This window comes from Nannobrachium achirus, assembly GCF_963921795.1.
Source record: "Nannobrachium achirus genome assembly, chromosome: 10".
In the NCBI taxonomy this organism is placed as follows: Eukaryota; Metazoa; Chordata; class Actinopteri; order Myctophiformes; family Myctophidae; genus Nannobrachium; species Nannobrachium achirus.
The window spans coordinates 54,699,620-54,721,994 of NC_137819.1; the positions used below are offsets into that span (position 1 = coordinate 54,699,620).

The window sequence follows — 22,375 nt, forward strand, 5'->3', positions numbered from 1 at the left end:
CACACACACACACACACACACTCTTTATACACAAACCACTGTACAGTAGCTAGTGTCATTATATGAAAGAAGGTCTAAGCTAGTGGTACATATACATATATTATACGTTTATATTCATAAATACGATTATTGTCGTATTATCATGTACATGTCATTGTATCATTACATTATCGCCCCACAGGAGGCCACGGAGGGCTTTGTCATTCATCAGCACTAGTGGGACACAGACGGACCCTTTTCATTGGCCGGGGGAGAGAAGGAGAGATCTGATAGGCTGGCAGAAGAGATGACACGCTTTTTGGGAACTGTCAGTCCTGTGACATTAGGACAGGACAGGCAGCTTTTTGTGTGCTTTGCGCCTCCCAGCAAATAGCCACGCCACACACACACACACACACACACACACACACACACACACACACACACACACACACACGCACGCACGCACACACGCACGCACACACGTAAAGACCAAAGGCTCGTCCTGCACTTTTTTTCACATCGATTTCACTTGGGAGAGCAGAGCTCAGCTAAGAGCATCTTCTCCACATATTATCAAAGAACTCCTACTCTCTGACATTTAGACATGAGGGAGCAGAAGGGCAGGGGGGGGGGGGGAGAGGAAGAGCAGAAATGGCCGAGCCCTATTTCAAGGTTTCCATTAAGAACAAGGAGGCTCTGGCCTTTTGGATGAATACTAACACTTTCTGCCTGCCCTGTAATTATAGTCCTGACCCCTGTTTGAGCAGCTACTGCTGCCGTAATAATTGCTGGTTGTGTTCCAACTATAGCAGGCATATTATAATATGCCTGGAGGCTATAGACACCAGACAGTAGAGTGTGTTTTCTTCATTTATGCTAGAATTATGTGTGACTTGTCTGTCAACAGCGAGTCGTTTACATTTAACGAGGTGAAACCATTAAGCCAGATGTATAATTTGTTGCACGACAGAGCATAAATTAGGCATTATTAGCGTTCAACTAACTTCTGGCCCCAAGCGCTGGGTGGACCAAAAAGTGGCGAGCCAATCAGTGTCAGCGCTTGTTATGACCCTGTGACAAATTTGGCTCTTCCACTTTTTGGTTTCTGCTTGGCTGCGCTTTTTGTAACCACTTGTCGACATTAGCTTAAGTCCGTACTTAATGGAAATGTTCTGTGAATGTACGCACACAAACACACATGAAGACACAGGCATTTACACACCCACGGCTCCGCAAACCAATGGACTTGGGGCGAAAATATTGTTCAGTGCAAATGTTACTTTTTAGATGCAATGTACTGTAGCATGAGCGGTACCTCCACCGAACGCAGGCATGCAAGACCCACCTACACACACACACACACACTACACACACATGCATGTACGCACTCAACCACCCACACACGCACACTCATGCTCACGCATATACAGTACATGCATGTACAGTCGTACACACACACACACACACACACACACACACACACACACACACACACACACGCACACACAACATGGACACACACAACACGCACAAACACAAAGGTCATGGTATTGTTTTTCATTATCTCGCTATCTTCTCTCCATGGACCATGCGTATGCGCGCTTGTAAAGCTATTTTCACATCTCTCCTTTAGGGCGGACTGTCCAAACATCGGGTGTGTTTGCAAACCTCCGCTCCAAGTCACTGTTCACTGCTGCAGTGCAACGTTGTACTCTAAAGCCGGAGTCTCGCTTATTTGAATGCTGGTAGGCGATCTACAAGCTCACAAGGCATCGCAGTGCAATGCTTTGTGAGCCTACTTCCGGTGCTTGGCACCCACAGACAACTGCCTATAACTCAAACTTAAAGATTGATAGGACAGTAGACTGACAGGAAATGGGGGAGAGATGGGGAGCGACACGCGGCAAATGTCGTCCGGATCGGGAATCAAACCGGTGACGCCGGCAGGCATCTATGCCTATGTGGCAATGCCTAAGTAGTATGCGCCTGGACCAGTATGCCAGCAGGCCAGAAAGAGCAAATACACTTCCAGGCACCGGCGCCTGCCGCGGAATTGCCGCGACAGGCACAGAACAGGACCGGCAGTTCGAACGCACGCACCAGCAGGTAGGACCGGCGTCTTAATGAATTGCTAGCACACATGCTAGGCCGGCACAGAGCTTGCCAGGGGGTAAAAAAAAACAATAATGCAGTAATTTGAACCACTTTTATCTTCACATTAGTTCCTTGTTGTTGACACCAGAACCTAGTACTGAACCTAGTACTGAATAACCCCCACCCCGAGCCTAAAAACGGATTACAATCACACCCAATAGGAGGTCCCTGCAAATGACGTGTGCAGTGCATTGCATTGTGGTATGGGCTGGAAGGATAGGATGACATCACCCCCAGGAGGTTATTATTCTATCTATTCTCAAGCCATACTCCTGTTTCAATAAACGTCCACTTCACACACACTCACACACACCCCCCGTCCCCCCCCCCCCCCCCCTACTTTGCTCTCATCCTCTCAATGGAGAGCAGTTGGTTGGACAGCAACATGCACTTGAGTACTGTACTTCAGTACAGATGCTCACAAAATGTACTTGAGTATTTTTTTAACTATTTCTAGGGAAATTACGAATTAAGCATTTAAAACCGTATTTCAAAAATAGTGAAAATAGCCTTACAAGCTCAAAACACTTGAAACAAACTCAAAATAACCTTAAAATGTTGAACACCTCACCATGATGATGTTATGGAGCAAAGTGTTTCACGTTTACCACCAGCACTTCATTCTATGTTCAAGAGACGGGGCGACCAAACTCTTTGTGGCTCTGGTATTTTGGACAAACAATACTTATTCTAGCAGGCTACTTTTTTTTAGTCTAGTACTTTATCTCAAATAGCCTACAAATGTGACCGAGCAACTTTCACTAGTGGGTGAGTAATATTTGACCAGGAGCGTCTATATTTTCAGTACTTTGTCGGTTCTCAAAGTGGATTCCAGGGACTCTGCATGCGGGTTCCTTTAGGAGGGTCTAAATTGACTCCTACAAGTCTGTAACTCTGACAGCGTACAAATGGAACCAAACGAACCCTGACGGGTTCATTTGGTTCCATTTGTATGCTGTCAGAGCTAAGGGGAGACCTTCAAATAAAACTCTCCCCTCCCCATTATACTTTAGCTCAAGTAGCCTACAAATGTGACAGGAGCAACTTAATATTTGATCAGGAGTGTCTACTGTATATTTCCAGTACTTTGTCGGACCACCACTGCCCATCGCATCTCTCCTTCTCTCCGCCCTCCTGCCCTGTTCTCTCATTCCCTCCCTGCCTCCACCCGTCCCCGCCTCCACCCCTGGCCTCCTACTTCTGCATCTCACACTGCAGCAGTAAGACGATGGAGGGGTCGGACTTGGCGGCCTCCTTGAACTCCTCCAGGGTGATCTCGTCGTTGTGGTCCCTGTCCATCTTGGAGAAGATCTTGTCGACCCGCTGCTGCGGGGTCAGCCCGTCCTCGTTCATGCGCATCATGATCACCGTGCCCACCATCTTGTAGATGGCCTGGGAAGGGGAGGAAAAGTGAGGTGAAAGGTTGCCTACGAGGCAAACGGTAATAGAATTAGTGCACAGGGTTTGATTTGCTGTGGAGGGACGAGGGATCCATGACTCTGCTTTTTTAATATCCCCCTTTTTTATCACTGGTGGGGAAATTCATTTATCCTTCCAACTGTTTTGAAATGCGATGTACTGTAGCATGAACGGTACAAAGACCCACCTACACACACACACACACACACACACACACACACACACACACACACACACTCACACTCACACTCACACTCACACACACACACGTAGGGGTGTAAAGTAACTAAGTAGATTTACGTATGTACTGTACTTAAGTACAATTTTGAGGTATTTGTACTTTACTAAAATATTTCCACTTTCCTATACTGTACTTTTACTTCTACTCCCCTAAATCTCTGATTAAAATATTGTACTTTTACTCCACTACATTTATTTGAAAACCTTAGTTAGAGTTACTTGATGATTTGGATTATCATTATTACAAAAGATTAACCACTTCAGGCATATATACATTTTGTCCATTTGAAAATAGCCCATCTACAAGCTCACAATGCATCGCTTGTGAGCTTGTAGATCTGCTATTTTCATAAATTATGTAGATCTGTAGATCTGCTATTTTCATAAATTATGAACCCTTGTTGTAAAAAAAACAAAGTTGTCCTTTAAAATATGATTATTTTGGGGGTCGTGGCCTGAATAGGTTGAGAACCACTGCACTAACACACACACACGTACCTCGATGATCTCCAGCATCTCCACGCGCGTGATCTTCCCGTCTCCGTCCAGGTCGTACATGTTGAAGGCCCAGTTGAGCTTCTGCTCGAAGCTCCCCCTGGAGGTGATGGAGAGTGCGCAGATGAACTCCCTGAAGTCGATGGTTCCGTCGCCGTTCTTGTCGAACGTCCGGAACGCGTGCTGGGCGAACTTGGACGCGTCGCCGTACGGGAAGAACTGAGGCGGGACAGAAGGGCAGAGCGAAGCTATAGACTGGTCGTATTTTAATCTTCCTTGCCATGAATCAACTATTTTCTTCTTTGAACTCAACAGAGCTGCCTTGGATCCTTTCTAAGTTCCCCACCTCATCATTGCACTTTTTGATACCTTTGTAAACAGAATGTAACTTGATTTTTTGTCCTAAGAGGCTATAGACTTGTTTATACAAATGTGAAACAACACCATCATTGTACAAGGGTAAACCAGCGGTTCCCAAACTTTTTAGCTCAAGAAGCAAAAAAGGGAAATCTGATGTTTGCCCGGGACCCATACTACTGAAAATAGCAGATCTACAAGCTCACCACGTGTCGCTTCACGCCGCATTGTGAGCATGCAGATCTGATGTTTTCACTACTTCTTAAAAATTAGTTTTCAAATGTAGGGCATTTCTCAGATCTTTTATTTTATTTTATTCATGAAATTCTTTTAGAAAACAATAACGATTACAGTAATGACAAAATGTCAAACTGGGAAAAGGACCCACGACCCACAAATGGGCCTGGGTACAGTTTGGGAAACAGTGGTATAAACCAGTGGTTCTCTTATGGATTCCAGGGACTCTGTGGGTTCCTTAAGGAGGGTCTAAATTGACTCTTACAAGTCTGTAACTCTGACAGTGTACAAATGGAACCAAATGAACCCGTTTGTACACTGTCAGAGTTAAGGAAAGACCTTGAAATATAAAAGTTTGAGAAACACAGGTGTAGGCTACAACAGCACCTCCTCACCTTCACATAGAGCTGTTGGAACTCCTCCAGGTTGAGGATGCCAGACGGGCAGTCCTTCAGGAAGCCCTTGTACCACTGTTTGAGCTCTGCCTCGTTGAACTCTGTGCTCTTCGTCAGGTCGTCCAGGACCTCGGGGGCCAGTTTGCTGTTGTGTTTCCCCATGGCTCTTCACACCTCTCTGGGGAGGGGGTGAGAGAGGGAGAGGGAGAGAGAGAGAGAGAGAGAGATAGAGAGACTATTGAAAAATAGCAGATATACAAGCTCACAGCGCGGCACCGAGTGCCGTGCTGCGAGCTATTTTTGAAAAATCGTGAAAATTTGAATTTTGACTCGATTTTGACTATAAGTGTCTTTTGAATCCTTCTAAGGTTTCTTGAAAAACCTATGTTTCTATGTCAGTGGTTCCCAAACTTTTTCATGTGAAGGACCCCCAAAACGATAAGTATTTGGCCACGGACCCCCATCTCAAAATATTTAGTTCCAGGGACCACCCAGAAGCAAAATTTGAGTTACAAACGTTCACTTTAAAAATACATATATTCAAAGATTTGCACACATTTTCACGACCTTTTCAAAAATAGCAGATCTACAAGCTCGCAGCGCGGCACTTGGTGCCGCGCTGTGAGCTTGTATATCTGCTATTTTTCAATAGTTAAAGCATTCAATAATACTAGGCCATGACTCTTCACACCTCTCTGGTGAGAGAGAGAGAGAGAGAGAGAGGAAAGCTTCAGACAAATGCCACACAAACAACAGTGTCCCTGTGTTGCTGAAGCAGCCTTGATCTCTAGGGACAGACACTAATATACTCTAGTGTGACGCGAGCAGGGACTTTACACACAGAATGCATCTGCACTGCAGGCATGCACAAGCTCACACACTCACACATGTCCTCTGAGACAGACAGATACACACACAGGAATAATGATGTGCCTGTTTGCGTGGCTAGTTCAGACACCCGTGCCACGCATCTGTTGCTCTGCCACAGTTTACATCCAAGTTGGGGTGTAAACAATATAGTAACTGAATCGAAAAATCAATTTTAATTTGCAATGATCTACTATACCGTTTGCAAAAGAAAAATATCGTACCGTTTTGGCTTTGTATCGTATAGTATCGTTTTAAAATGCAGTTAATCGGTATCGAATCGTTTTGCAATGCAAATAATCGATTGTATGGAAACTAAGTATTTGTGCCATTTTAAGAGGCTAATCTAACTTTTAAATCACCTTCATGTTCAAAACGTGGCCTTTTCTAAAGGCCGTTACAAAAACACTGTGGCCCACGATTGTTTAAAAATGGTCCTGACTGAAAGAAAATGTTATCGTGAAATAAACAGGACATGCTTGGATTACATTCACTCGGATTACTTTTTTCGCCAGTACCTGGAAGGTAGGTAAAATGGCGGGTTGCCATGGGCACAGGCAAATTAAATGTTGAATAATTCTGGGCACCCGATGTGTTAAATGTATCGTTACACCCCTACCGGTCCAAGCCGTGAGCTGTCCCTCCACTCCCATAACGAATCCGACCATCTCGGCGCACCCGTCAACACCTCGTACGCGCGTAGCCCCAGGGGCATGACTGCTCTTTGGCTGTAACACGGGCCATTACCTGGCCAATGTGCCACTTGGCCTGACACGGTTCACTCAGCCCGGGGGGCCAGGGCGTCCCTCTGGAGGCCTCAGTCCGTGACGCCAACGTCTGAGTCATGCGAACCGTGGCCAAACGGCGTCAGCACTCTGATCTGACACCGCGGACGACCACTTGACTCACCCGAGCCAGACTGGCACAAATCCCCCCGCCATTTAGACGGGTACGCATTATTGCGTATTGTTATTGAATGCTTTAACTATTGAAAAATAGCAGATATACAAGCTGCGAGCTTGTAGATCTGCTATTTTTGACTCGATTTTGACCAGATTCTATAAGTGTCTTTTGAATCCTTTAAGGTTTCTATGTCAGTGGTTCTCAAACCTTTTCATGTGAAGGACCCCCAAAATTATTTGGCCACGGACCCCCATCTCAAAATATTTCGTTCCAGGGACTACCCAGAAGTAAAATTTTAGTTACAAACGTTTGCTTTAAAAATACAAATATTCAAAGATTTGCATACATTTTCACAACTTAAAAAAAAAATAGCAGATCTACGAGTGCCGCGCTGTGAGCTTGTATATCTGCTATTTTTCAATAGTTAAAGCATTCAATAATACTAGGCCTAAATGGCTTAAAGTATGGATATAGAGTAATTCACGGAAACGCGATGGTTTATGCCTTTATGGGCTTAAATGGCTTCCAGGTCGTACTTTTATGATGGGTGAGTCATCTAGTCTAGACTTCATATCACCGCGGCACTAGTATTTCAGCTTTATGACGCCTTGATAAGTCCGAGGCGATGAAGGACACGTAATGGTACATTTTTACAGCATGGCCCTGTAGGAGGCTGGCCATTAAGTACCAAAGTACTCGTGTACAGTAGGTAGTCGTCACTGTAGTCACTGTCGGGCAGAAACCTCCTATCTCCAAGTTTCAAATTTGTAATTTATTTCGCAAAGTAAAGCCCAGCTTCATCATAAAAGACCATCGCACAAAAGTAGTGAAAACAGCTGATCTACAAGCACACAACGCCTCGCGGTGCGAGGCGTTGTGTGCTTGTAGTTCGGCTGTTTTCACTAATTTAAATCATTTTAAAAATGATAAATACAAAACAAACGGTTTTGGACATACAAGGTTTCCACCCGACAACGACGATATATTTTTACATTCAAAGCTGCAATCTGTAACATGCATGTCCTACCTGGGATTCTACCCCGGGTCCCTCACACGAGCACTGACATTTCTACAGCTGAGCTAATACCGAGAGCCATTTGGGCAAAGCATATGTTGCACTTTTCAACCTGCAATAGTGGTCCGACCTGCAGTGTTGTAAAAAGTACTCACATTTTATACTTAAGTAAAAGTATCAATACAGCAATGTAGAAATACTCCGTTACAAGTAAAAGTCCAGAATTCAAAATGTACTTGAGTAAAAGTACGAAAGTATTGGCATCAAAATGTACTTAAAGTATCAAAAGTAAAAGTACAAAATGTTGAAAATAGCAGATCTACAAGAGCTTGTAGATCTTTTCAGGCCAAGGACCCCTTAGCTGAGAGACAGATGAAGCAGGGACATTTAATCACTTAATTGTCGATACTTCGTAAACTTGACCTTTCACTCCGTACTTGGTCTGCTCTTTTTTTTTACCTCCACACCCGATCTACAAGCTCTCAACGCCTGAGAACTTGTAGATCTGCTATTTTAGGCCAAAGTTCTCCTCAGAATAGGGATGCGAGGGTTCAAGTTTTTAATCTAAAAGAATTATCCTATCACACAAGGATTTGGCGTCCCCCCTGCAGTAACTCTGAGGACCCCCTAGGGGTCCCGGACCCCCTGTTGAAGACCCCTGATGTAAACAGTCTGTGACATCAGTTATCAATGACGTCTGTCATCTACGGCATATGACTAAGCTTTTATTAAACTTTAATTTGATAACGGGTTGAAGTGAAGGGGGCTCGGATCGGGTTGAAACCTTGGTCGAATTCACACGTCATGGATGATGGCAATAATGGATGACTCACGTCACAGGTTTGCCACGTCGTCTTAAGACCCAATCTTGTTAGATGAACTCAGTCTTTTTTACTGTGCACATAACAGGATTTTGCAGGCAGTGGCGTCAGTTCAGAAAAAGCTAAGGTATGGCAACATGACTGGTGTCGCTTGCAAGACACCAGGCATGATACATTTATTTTTAGTACATTTTATCCCCCCCCGTTTCTAAGGTTTCTTGAGGTGGATATGGCAGCCTGGAACGGTTGTTGAAGTGCAGCTAAACTTGGCATGTTAGTAAACGCATAGACATAGAAAGGTAGACGCCTCCTTCGGCTAGGGGGCGTATGCATTGAGCAACTAAGGGAATCTTCGTCGCTTCCGTGTTCATTGCTTCCGTGTGCGTCACACATACGGAAGTCGGTAAGCCAATCAGAGGCAGGTAGGGGCTGGTCTTTACGTATGCAGCCTATAAGAACAGCTGAGCAGCGCAACATCGGAACTGGATCTGTTGAATTGAATTGTGGTCCTTGGATAAGTCACGGAAAAGACACGCTGTGATTGGCCAGTAGTCACTTTGACTGACAGCGTTCCCTTAGTTTTTTCAGGAAGTCCGGACTAGAACTTTTGCACATCGCTCCAATTAACTGCAGAGGCGAACGAGGCATCTAGCTCTTTATATCTGTGAGTAAACGTGCCACAATTAACAATAATGCATTGCACCGGTGCAGCTGACCTGCGGAACCTGGGAATATACCATTTTGGCAAGATGGGGAGAATACAAGTGTGGAGAATATGAAGTGACCATTTTGTTAAATTTTGCATTTGTAGTTATTTTACTGTAATTTAACAACACTAGCCCTTACCCGTTCAAAGATATGAGCTCCGAAATGATGTGCAGTGTGTGGGTTATGGGATGTGCACTGTGCACAGTATATGAGGGATGGAAACTAAGTAACTTTAACTGGTGCTTGCATGATAATATGTAGGAGCATCAATGTAAGAAATACCCGTTTTGTTTAATGGCTACAGAGATACTGTGTATATTTATATTTAAAAATTATATTTATTTATATTTAAAAGTAACTTTTATTTTCCCCCCTGGACCCATAGGGTATGGCTGGCAGCTGCATACCCCTGCCATACCCAATTGACGCCCCTGTTTGCAGGGTTGACTGTTAGCGAGATTGGATGGAGACGGCAGCTTTGAGATGCAACACATTAAGGGGTCACACGGTGTTGTGGCTGCAGTGCCTGCAAGCGCCATTTTCCCCAGCGAGACGGAAGGTCACATTGGAGGGGAACAGCATTGAACTGGACTGTGTGGTGTAGTAGCTTCATCTCTCCCTCTGATCCCCTCCCCAACCTCTCTCTCTCTCTCTCAGGGGCGTCAATTGGGTATGGCAGGGCCCTGTATGCATGCAGCTGCCATACCCTGGGTCCAGGGGGGAAAATAAAAGTTACTTTTAAATATAAACCCTGATGAAGACTGGCAACATTCGAAACGCTGGTTAAATAAATGATTTGCATCGTGGCTGAAGAGTTGTGCGGCCTCTTCCTTCTCATTCAGTGTTATCTGCGTGGTCAGCACCTCACTCACTTAGGTGTGCGCTCCTCCTTATGTGCTTACTTTTAAATATAAATCCATGAATATCTTTGTCTATCTGCGCTGGTTATTATGTTGTTAAATTACAGTAAAATAACTACAAATGCAAAATTTAACAAAATGGTCACTTTAACAAGGTATTATAATTATATTCTCCACATCTCGATGGTATATGCCCAGGTTCTGCAGGTCAGCTGCACAGGTGCAATGCATTATTGTTAATTGTGGCACGTTTACTAACATGCAAAGTTTAGCTGCACTTGAACAACCGTTCCAGGCTGCCATATCCAGCTCAAGAAACCATAGAAACCTGTGTAAAAAACTGACAAAACTCTTTTTTTTTCAGACATTGTGAAAATAGCCGATCTACATGCTCACAACGCGCAAGGCGTTGTGAGCATGTAGATCTGCTATTTTCACAAGAGAACCGTGTTATACAAAATCTAATGCCTCTTTTCCATGAGGACTCCCATCTTTGCCATACCCTAGCTTTTGCTGAACTGACGCCACTGCTCTCTCTCTCTCTCTCTCTCTATCTCTCTCTCTCTCTCTCTCTCTCTCATTCTCTAGGGTCTCTTCCTCACACAGTGACATGCCAGATGGTTTTAGAGTGACAGTTTAACTTCCTGTGATGATTGACAGCCCTGGTATCCACTCAGATGTCTCTGTAAATCACTGACTCCGAGGACACGCGTACAGACACACAGATGCAAACACACACGGAACACAGAACCGCACAATCCTTTGGGCACCCGGGCAGTGGCTCACTCCCATGTTAGTGCACACAGACCATATTATCGTCGTTGTCGGGTGAAAACCTTGAAAATAGCAGTCAATGTGTGTGTGTGTGTGTGTGTGTGTGTGTGTGTGTGTGTGTGTGCATGTGTGTGCGTGTGTGTGTGTGTGTGTGTGTGTGTGTGTGTGTGTGTGTGTGTGTGTGTGTGTGTGTGTGTGTGTGTGTGTGTGTGCATGTGTGCATGTACATTTCAAGGCTGCTCAACATCACCTCTCTGGTCAACCAGCGGTACTCAGGCTACATACATACAGACAGACAGATACACACGCATACATACACGGATACACACGCGGCCATGCTATGGAGACGGTGTGACCACCGCTCAAATAAACACAATCCACAGGTGTATGTTTTCCTCTTGCGTAACCGATCCAATGTGGCAGATAATAATAGAGTTTCCTGTGGACAGAAATGTCAGCATGTCTACTGGGACCCAGGCCCTGAAAACAAGGGGAAATGAACATTGCTCAGAGCGTCACAGGGCCAATTAGAATGTCTCCTGTGTGTGATGCTGTTTACCAGGGATCTCCTCTCCTCTCTCTCCCAGAGTGGAAGCTCTCACAGGCCAGGTTCCCCTCTAAGAGGACATATGCTATGCATATGCTGCTATGCTGCCTCCGAGTGTAAACTGAAGCAATAAGCCACAAGAGGCATGTGGTTACCTGGTATTTTATAACGGCTGAGAGGCGTGGTGAGACACGAGGCGAAGCCAAGTGTCTCCAACCCTCTCAGCGTGGCGCGCGAGGCATGTATTGCTTTTCTAAAAGGGTTACAATATGGCAACATGAAAAATCATAGACATGTACCAATTAAAACTGTTCTATTTCACTAATAATTCACTACAAGGGCTTATTGCTTTTCTAAAAGGGTTACAATACGGCAACATGAAAAATCATAGACATACTGTACCAATTAAAACTGTTCAATTTCACTAATATTTCACTACAAGGTCTGCAAGAAAGTAGTTCCCAGCTTTTTTTGCCAACAACACAGGTGCAGATTGGTGCACTGTGGAACACTGTGGAAAGAAATAACGCACCTGGGTTTGATATACCGGTAAACTGATTCAATGTGTGGATTATAGTCTCACGGTCCCAAGCAAAAGCATTGTCTCTAGACGGCGGATCAGCGATCATACTTTTAATTGTTTTATAGCGATTAAAGCATATTCAATTCTCGGGTTCCTCGGGCCTGGCGGAGAGAGACAGCAGCATGTTTTCGGGTTCCTCAAGCAGTGGCAGTAAATGTGTTAAGGGCATGTTACAGATAGCTGCAAGTAGGCTTGTCACCAGAACCGATACTTCGGTACCTAGTCGATGCCAAGATGTGACGGTACTGTACGGTACTGACTTTTCTACAAGTACGGCAGTACCGAGGTACCGTTGGTACCGAGATGCCAGATCTGGCCGCTTCTTTTGTGTTGTTTTTGGGCTGTAAATGAGCGGTTATCTGGCAACCCTCACCCTCTGATGCTGTGTACGTGACGACGTGGAGTCGTGGAGTACCACGCATTAAGGAGAAAAACAACAACATGCAACATGGCGGCGCCACACGCATCTGCGTCGCGTCGCGTCGTCTTTTACCAGCAGCGACAGCTGTCCCTCCATTAATTGAGAATAAAAACTAACCAAAAGTCGCGTATAGTACTTTGCATTCGAGGATGAGCGGGGATTAATAGTTGGTCGTCAAAAAACCTGTATGCCGTAACCGTTTCCAGACGAAAGGGAGGAACACATCCAACTAGCGAAACATCTAAAAAGACCGACATCCAGACTTGTACAAAGAATTCAAGGTGAGTGCATTTGAATTCTCGAGTAATCATTGTTGCCCATATCTAATAACGTTACTATGGTGAGCCCACACAGTAAATGAGCTGCCTGGCAAAGTAACGTTATGTCCAGCTCCAGCCTCGTCACGGAGAGCAGCCCCCTTCTGTCCCCCATAATAAAGTTATATAAAGTTGCCAGGCAGCTCATTTACTGAACCGCCCAGCCGCCTAACGTAACGTTAAACAACCCTGGAATAATACATACGTTATTCTTTGTTTGAGAACGCTGGCATCTCTGTTTAGCCAGTGTTCTTTTGAGTTTCCTTTTTTTTACGCTAGGATTGTGTGTGTGTGTGTGTGTGTGTGTGTGTGTGTGTGTGTGTGTGTGTGTGTGTGTGTGTGTGTGTGTGTGTGTGTGTGTGTGTGTGTGTGTGTGTGTGTGTGTGTGTGTGTGTGTGCGCGCGTGCGTGCGTGCATGCGGTCGTAATAGACTGTGTGTGTGCGCGCGCGGTTGTATAGGCTATGATTTGTAATAAATAAATATAACTAAAAAGGGTTTCACCACGTCATTAAATTACTGCTTGCACTCTCTCACTGTGTGTGTGTGTGTGTGTGTGTGTGTGTGTGTGTGTGTGTGTGTGTGTGTGTGTGTGTGTGTGTGTGTGTGTGTTGCTGTAGTCTAAGCTACACCTACTAACTGAAATCTCAATGTTCTTTTCACAGTATCAGCCAGAGGAGGACTTTGACAGGGAGGACAGGCCAGAGCAAAGCCAGCAGCAGCAACACACACAGCCAACACTTTTATTTTATTAATGATACATTTTTGAGCGGTGGTTACACCGTCTCCTATACGTGGCCGTGTGTGTATGCGTGCGTGTGTGTGTGCGTGTGTCCGTGTCTGTATGTAGCCTGCAGAGCCTGCAGTACCTTTTCTGACCACACATGTTAAGGGAGGGGCACTGTTGTTCAGGCCAGAGACACGCACACACACACACACACACACACACACACACACACACACACACACACACACACACACACCGACCACCGCTCAGTTCACACGGGTGTGATTTTTTAAGGCTACATGCACAGTATTTTATTTTAATCATTTAAAGCTACATGCAACTTCTGTTTAATCATACAGTATTGTTGTTTGTTGTTCACTTCTAATAAAGGAGAGTATGTTGAACTACTTGGGATTTATTGTTTATTTTTTATTTTTACCGTGGACCGTGGTATCGAAATGGTATCGAGAATCGTGGAATTTCAATGGTATTGGCATCGACTACTAAATTTCTGGTATCGTGACATCCCTAGCTGCAAGTAACAGCCTGATTCTGCCTTAAACGTTAAACATGGAGAAATAAGCAGTGGCATATAAAGTGCTTGAAAGCCGTACGTGAGTAAAGGTACATATACTAGTCTGTATCTTAACTGAAATATATTTTTACTCCAGCAAAAGATCAAGTCATGCATAAGAAAATCACTTGTGTGTTCACATCTTACAGTATGTACTTATGTAGAAAAGTAATGGCATTAAGATGTATTTAAGTAGGCCTATTAAAAGTATTATTAAAGACCTTTTCATGGTACAAAGAAACAAAACAGCCAGACATGTTGTCTACTTCTCTCTACTTTCAGAATAATATAGCTTTAAAGAGCACAGATGAGTGAATCACATGGCATTGTACGTAGCTATGAGTTTTGAGTGGCTTTCATCTTCCATTGTCCATCCATCCACATGTATGTTTTACACAGTTTCATTCATTCATCCTTTGCCTGTTGTTAAATGAGTGTTTTTAGAGTTGTACGGCAACCTTGGGTATCCTCAATAGTGGCCTAGTGGGCTGAATGATGGTCTAAATCTCCACTATTAATGAAATGCATCATAAGTGCTCTTCTCAGCCAAATGCTAAAAAAAAGGAAAAACCTTTCCTTCATAGAACATGTAAACACTTCACCTTGCCCGTATGCGTCCAATTCTCTTCTCACAAAGACACTTCCGTGCCAGGGACCCACATGGCACAGAGCACTGAAATATCTACTTCCTATTATCTCAATATCCAAAGCCTGTAAAGGACTGGCACAGAAATGATGCTACATTCCATATTCCAATATGGAATAAACATTCCATATTACAATGTCAAAACTCCATCTCAGCATGTGGAGTTTGTAAAGGCATTACATGCAAGAATGGTATTCATGATGGTCTTGAAGAAGACTCAGACATTAACTGTGTTTCCATAAAGCCTTTTCGAAAATAGGAAGCAAATCATCAGAAATTTTTAGAAATAAAAGCGTTTTGCCAGTTTCCATCCACTGATAAAATACGATTCCTGGGAGATAGTTCATGAAATGAAGTTGGATTTGGTATTCATTCACCAGTAATTTCTGCCATAGTTTGCACCTAAGTTTAAATAATTATTGTTGCGGGCGGAAATAACGTGGACACCGCTGGTAGCCTATAGATTTTATCTAAGAAGAGAGAGAGAAGAAGAACGCTCCACATACATACGGTATATAGGAGAACACAAGAACAGCTCATATACAAGCTTGCAACTTGTTGCAGATGCGACTGTTGTGAGCTTGGACTTGGAGGTCTGCTGTTCTCGGCCGTTCTGTGCGCGTGACGCCGTCGCAGGATGGAGAATAATGACGAATGTTTTTGTCACTGCTTTGATCCGAAGCGGAGGGCTGGGGCTTGCCCCAGTAGTTGCATGTAGGCCTACAAGAGGCAGCCGGCCCGCGAGTACAATGCATTTGAATTCAAAACCTATTCGTTTAGTGTTTCTATTGCCCTTTTGCGCATTACGTTTTTTTCTATTAAGCCTGGCTGGCTTATGGCTGCGTCAAGGACAAAGTGAACCATAACAAGATCAGGATGTAACATAAACAACAGCTATCAGGCCTAGTGGAGACATTCCACTCTACCATATCATAATGCATTGTAGAAGTATAATAATTGATGTTAAAATATAACGCTTAGTCGGCTTAGATATAAGTACACATGTCATTTCTTCCTCAGCACGCTTATCGTCTAGATCAAAAAAGGTAATCAATAGAATAATCGCTCAGAAAAGATTCAATAGCTGCAGCCCTATACTTAAATCCCACATGACAAATACTTTGATCTAGTCTAATAGCCAGTGGTGTAAAGTAACTAAGTACATTTATTTAAGTACTGTACTTAAGTAAGTTTTGAGGTATTTGTACTTTACCACTACATCTCAAAGGCAAATATTGTACTTTTACTCCACTACAATTACAGTATTTGAAAACTTTAGTAACTAGTTACTTATATTATAAAACATACATTAATCCACTTTAACCCTATTATATACCTAGGCTCAGTATGGAATAGGCAGTGGCTCAGGGGTAGAGAAACCGTAATTAGAACACAGAGGTTTCCCGAAAGGTTCCCAGTTCGATCCCGGGCTCCCCCAGAGTTAGTGTCGAAGAGTACTTGAGCAAGACTGAACCCCTACGGTGAGCAGGTTGGTGCCTTGCATGGTTTCCTACGCAATTGGTGTATGAATGTGTGTGAATGCAATGCACAATCTATGTAAAGCGCCATGGATAAAGGCGCTATATAAATGCAACATTTACCATTTAGGCTATTTGAAAATAGCCGATCTACAAGAGTTTGTAGATCTGCTATTTTCAAACATTTTGTCATTTTACCTTTAGTACTTTAAGTATATTGTTATGCCAATACATTCATACTTTTTCTCAAGTACATTTTGAATTCTGGACTTTTCATTTTAACTGAGTATTTCTACATTGCAGTATTGATACTTTTACTCAAGTAAAATGTGAGTACTTTTTCCACCACTGCCAATAGCAAAGTGATCAAGCCCATACCCACTGGCGCTCAAATGAATAGCTTTATGCTCTGCATGCTGTAGTTTCCCATGGACTGTGCGACCTCCGGCTGACACTAAATGGGTCGATTGGCCAGGCAACGTGGTGTTTCCAGGGATGGTGACGCTTTTGACAGTCCGTACACGTCAAATGCATGTATATATAGCATACACAGGCAACTGTGTATACTTAATGCCGCCCGCAGGTTAATATTGGAATACTGATATATTATTGATTTTAGTTGTTACAATTCCAAACATGAAAACATGACCTGCTTTAATTACTTTATATTAGTAGCTTATGACTAGTACTAGCTTTTTTTAATGTACAATGTATTAGTATTGACTTGTAAGTTCACAAAGTTAACATAAGAACATATAAATGCATTTGAATTAAATAAAAATGACACTTTTCAGGATTCCGATTCAAAAATAAAAATAATTCAGGTTTCCAATTTAAAAATCGAAAAAATAGCCGACCTACAAGCTCAAAACGTGTCACATGCACGCACACACGCACACACGCAAACGCACACGCACACACACACACACGCACACGCACACGCACACACACACACACATGCACGCACGCACGTGCACACACACACAGCCTTATCCAGGGACAACCAGAGCAGATTAGTTCCAGGATGGAACACACATGCACACTCAGCCATTCAGTGCACAGACAGACCATTGTGCTCCTCGTGAGTCATGAGGATCTGGGTTTGAATCCGACTCCCTGTATTGTCTCCAATGTCTCTCCTCTCCCTGCCCTTGGTTTCCTGTGTCTCCTATAGGCTACAGTATATATAAAGAACAAACGCACGCACGCAAGCATGCACGCACGCACACACACGCACACGCACACACACACACACACACACACACACACACACACACACACACACACACACACACACACACACACACACAGTATACAGAGAGAAGGTAGAGTCTGCCCACCAGAAGCTAATAATAAAAATGTGACAAAAGGAGATATTAAGTCACTGGGTGATGTAGAAAAATTATGAGAGAGAGAAAGGATGGATTCTAAGATGTCTAAAGGCCTGTCCATGGTATCTCCGAAATGTTCGGTGAGTTGCGATTTTCCGACGTGCACATTTCTGAACTCTCATTCGCTGTAATGCCTTTCAGAAGTCGCGAGTGACGTCATTTTGTAGTCAAACCGGACCTTTTGACCGAAAAGTTTGGTTTTGGTCAAAGTATGGACAGGCCTTAAGATATCTATTCACACTTCTGAGTGACGAGATAGGCTGACAGACATACAGAAACAGACATCCTGACAGGTGGGGTAACGAGAAAGAGAAAGTGCAGAGAATGTTAGAGAGGCAGGGGCTGAATTTTCTAAAAGGGCCTTTTGGTGAAAATATTGAAAATAGCAGACCTCCAAGCTCACAATGCAGCGTGCTGCGACGCGTTGTGAGCTTGGAGGTTGGCTCTTTTTCGGTGCTTGATACCGCACTGAATTATAGCATAATCAAGTCAATACTGGAGATGTGGCATAACGGCATGGATTTCTACACAGAGAGGGCAATTCTTTCGACATAAGATGCTGCGTTCAGCAGGAGAGTTTGAACGAGGCAATTCCCTTGAATGCTGCCTTCAGGTATGGCATGGAAAGAGGGAATTTAATTTCTTTCATCATAGAAAAAACTGTATTCATGGTCTGGAGAGGGCAATTTTTACAGGCAGATAAAAGGGCAGGGGCTCAAGCCCCTTTTGATGTCTATGTGTGCACGAGCCTGGTAGGATGAAGATGCAGATGTGATCTGCGAGGAAGATGAGAAGGCCAGGGACATATAGAGTGGAGAAAAGACGTGTATCTCGTTCACTCTGAACTGTACCGAATGCTGGTTCTTCACGGCTGTCGAGCGCAAATGGCAAACAAGGAAGCGTGGTCTGAGTTGTTAATGCCTGGATGACTCAGACAGGGGGAGGGTGTCAGCAAATTCCTGAGTGCTCATTTGACTCTCGCTGAGTGTGAAGTCAGACCCACACAGGTCCGCTTTTAAACTCCTTAGAGTTAAATAACGTTTGACAGCAAAAACTTGTAGGAGGATATATCTGTTATGGTATTAGCAGCGGCGTCAGTTCAGAAAAAGCTAAGGTATGGCAACATGACTGGTGTCTTGCACGCGTGCGAAGCACCAGTCATGTTGCCATACCTTAGCAACAGGCATGATACATTTATTTTAAGAAGTACATTTTATATTTTACCCCCGTTTCTACGGTTTCTCGGGCTGCTGGATATGGCAGCTTTGAACGGTTGTTCAAGTGCAGCTAAACTTGGCATGTGGGTAAACGTGCCACAATTAACAATAATGCATTGCACCTGTGCAACTGACCTGCGGAACCTGGAAATATACAGTACCATTTTGTCAAGATGGGGAGAATACAGGTGTGTAGTAGAATATAATACCTTGTTAAAGGGACCATTTTGTAAAATTTAGCATTTGTAGTTATTTTACTGTAATTTAACAACATAACCAGCACAGATAGACAAAGAGACATTCATGGATTTATATTTAAAAGTAACTTTTATTTTCTCCCCTGGACCCAGGGTATTCTGCACAGGAACTGTTATCTGTTTGTCATTTCCTACTACTTTGATCTACAGTACTTGGATTTACAGTAGGACTAATTTAACAACACTGTCTCACTCCACAAAAGGCATATTGTGACTTCTTGTCACAATGGGTGCGTTCGGAAACCCGCACCGGGTGTGTGCTCGGTGTAGTGAGTGCAGTGGGCGTGTCGTTGTATAGTGCGTTCAGTGTGGCTTATTTACGAACGACCAGTTTTAAGAGGCAGCTGTGTGCTTTTTCAGTAGCCTAAACTTTCTGAAAAGCAGCAGTTGCTAAGTATGCTAACGTAACGTTGCTATTGAAAGGAGATGTAATTCATAACATTGGCACACCTCGACACCTGCTGTTAGTTTACATCTTTATGCGTGTGAAACTATCAAGCCCAAACGACCAATTAAGCTGCAAGTGCTGTATTTTGCGGTCATTTCCTCCATTGTACAGCTGAGAAGCATTCGAGACACGGCCATGAAAACCAACCAATCAGAACACCGAACCACCGCACCACACCGCCTAACCCCATCCTCTGAGTAGGGTTGGCGAGTGCGTGCACTCAACACACCAGTGCGCCGCGCACTGGATTTCCGAACGACAACGCACCAAGTGCACCGAATAAACGAACGACAACATGGCACACCAGTGCGTTGAGTGCGCATTTCCGAACGCGCCCAGTATGCCTTTGAGGAGTGAGACAGAATTGAATTCACTGCAAACGGAATTCAGTGGTGTAACTGTAAAGTAACCAAGTACATTTACGTTTTATTAAGTACTGTACTTAAGTATAATTTTGAGTTATTTGCACTTTACTTGAGTACTTCCAATTTCCAATACATTTACTTCTACTCCACTACATCCTGGATCCAAATATTGTTTATTCCATTCCATTCCATTTATTAGAAGCCTTAGTTAGGCTTTAGTTAGCCAAATATTTTGATCATTATTACAAAACCTACCTTAACAACTTATTTGGCCATTTGAAAATAGCTGATCTACAAGCTCACAATGTCTTGCGGTATTGCAGTATTGGTACTTTTACTTTTTCCACCACTGATGTTGGAGGATATTCTAATCATTGTCAACGCTTCTGATTTACAGACTGTTAGGTGGAAGTGACATTGTGTTGAGCCAACACGTCTGTCTGGAGAGATTATGAGCCTATGGAAACTTTCTGTTGTGATTCTGTTGTTGTCAGATTCCATAACCAATCATATTGTAAATGTCAGGCTAGAAAAAAATATTATTCAGTCACAAGCTCTTGCTAATACTTCTCATTCGTAAAATATTTATAAAACCCACAGACAGACTGTGTGTGTGTGTGTGTGTGTGTGTGTGTGTGTGTGTGTGTGTGTGTGTGTGTGTGTGTGTGTGTGTGTGTGCGTGCGTGCGTGCGCGTGCGTGCGTGCGTGCGTGCGTGCGTGCGCAATGGACACTAACAGGGGGTGATCAATAGGAATACCAGTCCAATACAGAACTTGCGGCAAGTCCACCAAACTGTGAAAAGTGTAAAGGAGAGAGAGAGAGAGAGAGAGAGAGAGAGAGAGAGAGAGAGAGAGAGAGAGAGAGACCAGCAATGGTGGTTTTGAACTTACTGTAAGTCCAAAGTTGTGCTCATTATGCAGAATAGGCTATTTTGAAGAAAGGGCTGAGGCAGAGCCACAATTTCTGAAAGAATTTGAAAATGTTTGAGTAATTGTTTGATTAATTGTTAATACTACAAAGTAACTAAAGCTGTCAAATAAATGTAGTGCTGTCAAATACATGTAGTGGAATACAAAGTGCAACATTTGCCATCAAGTATCAAGGAATTGAAATAGTCAAGTGAAGTAAAAGTTCCGTAATACCTGAGTAAATTGTTCTAAGCCGGAAGATATTAATTGATTTGACCGGTCACTACATTAAAGACAAGTCAAGTGGTCAGATGGGTGGGCCACACACTCTTTTCAAGTGGGGCCCCGATCCAGAAAAGGCTGAGAAACCACTGACCAACGGGCTAACAAAACAGAGATGCATGTCGTCGTTGTTGGGTGGAAACCTTGTATGTCCAATGTATTTATCATTTTAAAAATGACTGAAACTAGTGAAAACAGACGATCTACAAGCACACAACGCCTCGCGGTGCGAGGCGTTGTGTGCTTGTAGATCGGCTGTTTTCACTACTTCTGTGCGACGGCCTTGTATGATGAAGCAGGGCTTCGTCATACAAATCTGAAACTTGGAGATACGAGGTTCTCTGCCCGACAGTGACGATGTATGCAGAGCACTTGTTGAGGTATGGATGACAGATCATATTCTGGACCGCCGTTCCCCCACAGCTCCCCCACACCGTCAACAAGAGAGAGACAGTGAAGAATTGGTCGCCCTGACAACGGTTGCCCGGCACCCTGCCAAATGGCCATGGGGCTGTTGCCGTCAGGTGCCCTGTGTGTGCGTGTGCATGTGTGTGTGTGTGTGTGTGTGTGTGTGTGTGTGCTGTCACCATTATGACATCTTACTGGTACAAGGTCAACTAAAATCAGATCCTAGTAAGCTTTACGGCTTATTTACACAGGAACCGCTTTATGTATCTCATATAACATTGAAAGACAGACGGAAAGAACATAGTACTTTACATACTGTAGGATTACATCGATTACAAAAGGAGAAAAGGGGGAGAAAAAAAAGGGGGGGGGGACATGGGGGCTTAATCTATTTACAAGTCTCGAGTAGCAGCCGCCTGAAGGTGACCTTTCATACCAATTTTGAAGGAGGCTAGGGATTTGAACTCCTTTAAGGCTTGTGGGAGGGTGTTCCACATGTTGGTTGTATAGCTGCGTAACGAATTAGAGCCTTTTATAGTGTTAAAATCTAGGTTGAACATGATTAGTGGAGCTGCCTCTG

General features: G+C 43.7%; 1 protein-coding gene across 2 annotated transcripts; it reads right to left on the reverse strand.

Moving 5' to 3' along the window:
• Positions 1–3,330: 3,330 nt before the first annotated feature.
• Positions 3,331–5,441, reverse strand: LOC308292117 (visinin-like protein 1; the record flags this gene model as incomplete). Of its 2 annotated transcripts, XM_080734373.1 has the most annotated exons (3): positions 3,331–3,528; positions 4,294–4,509; positions 5,280–5,441. In XM_080734373.1, the coding sequence occupies 3 exons, from the start codon at positions 5,439–5,441 to the stop codon at positions 3,331–3,333; spliced, it is 576 nt and encodes a 191-aa protein (XP_080590499.1). The 2 variants fall into 2 exon arrangements, with proteins under 2 accessions (XP_080590499.1, XP_080590500.1); XM_080734374.1 differs by lacking the exon at positions 4,294–4,509.
• Between the last annotated feature and the right edge of the window lie 16,934 nt (positions 5,442–22,375).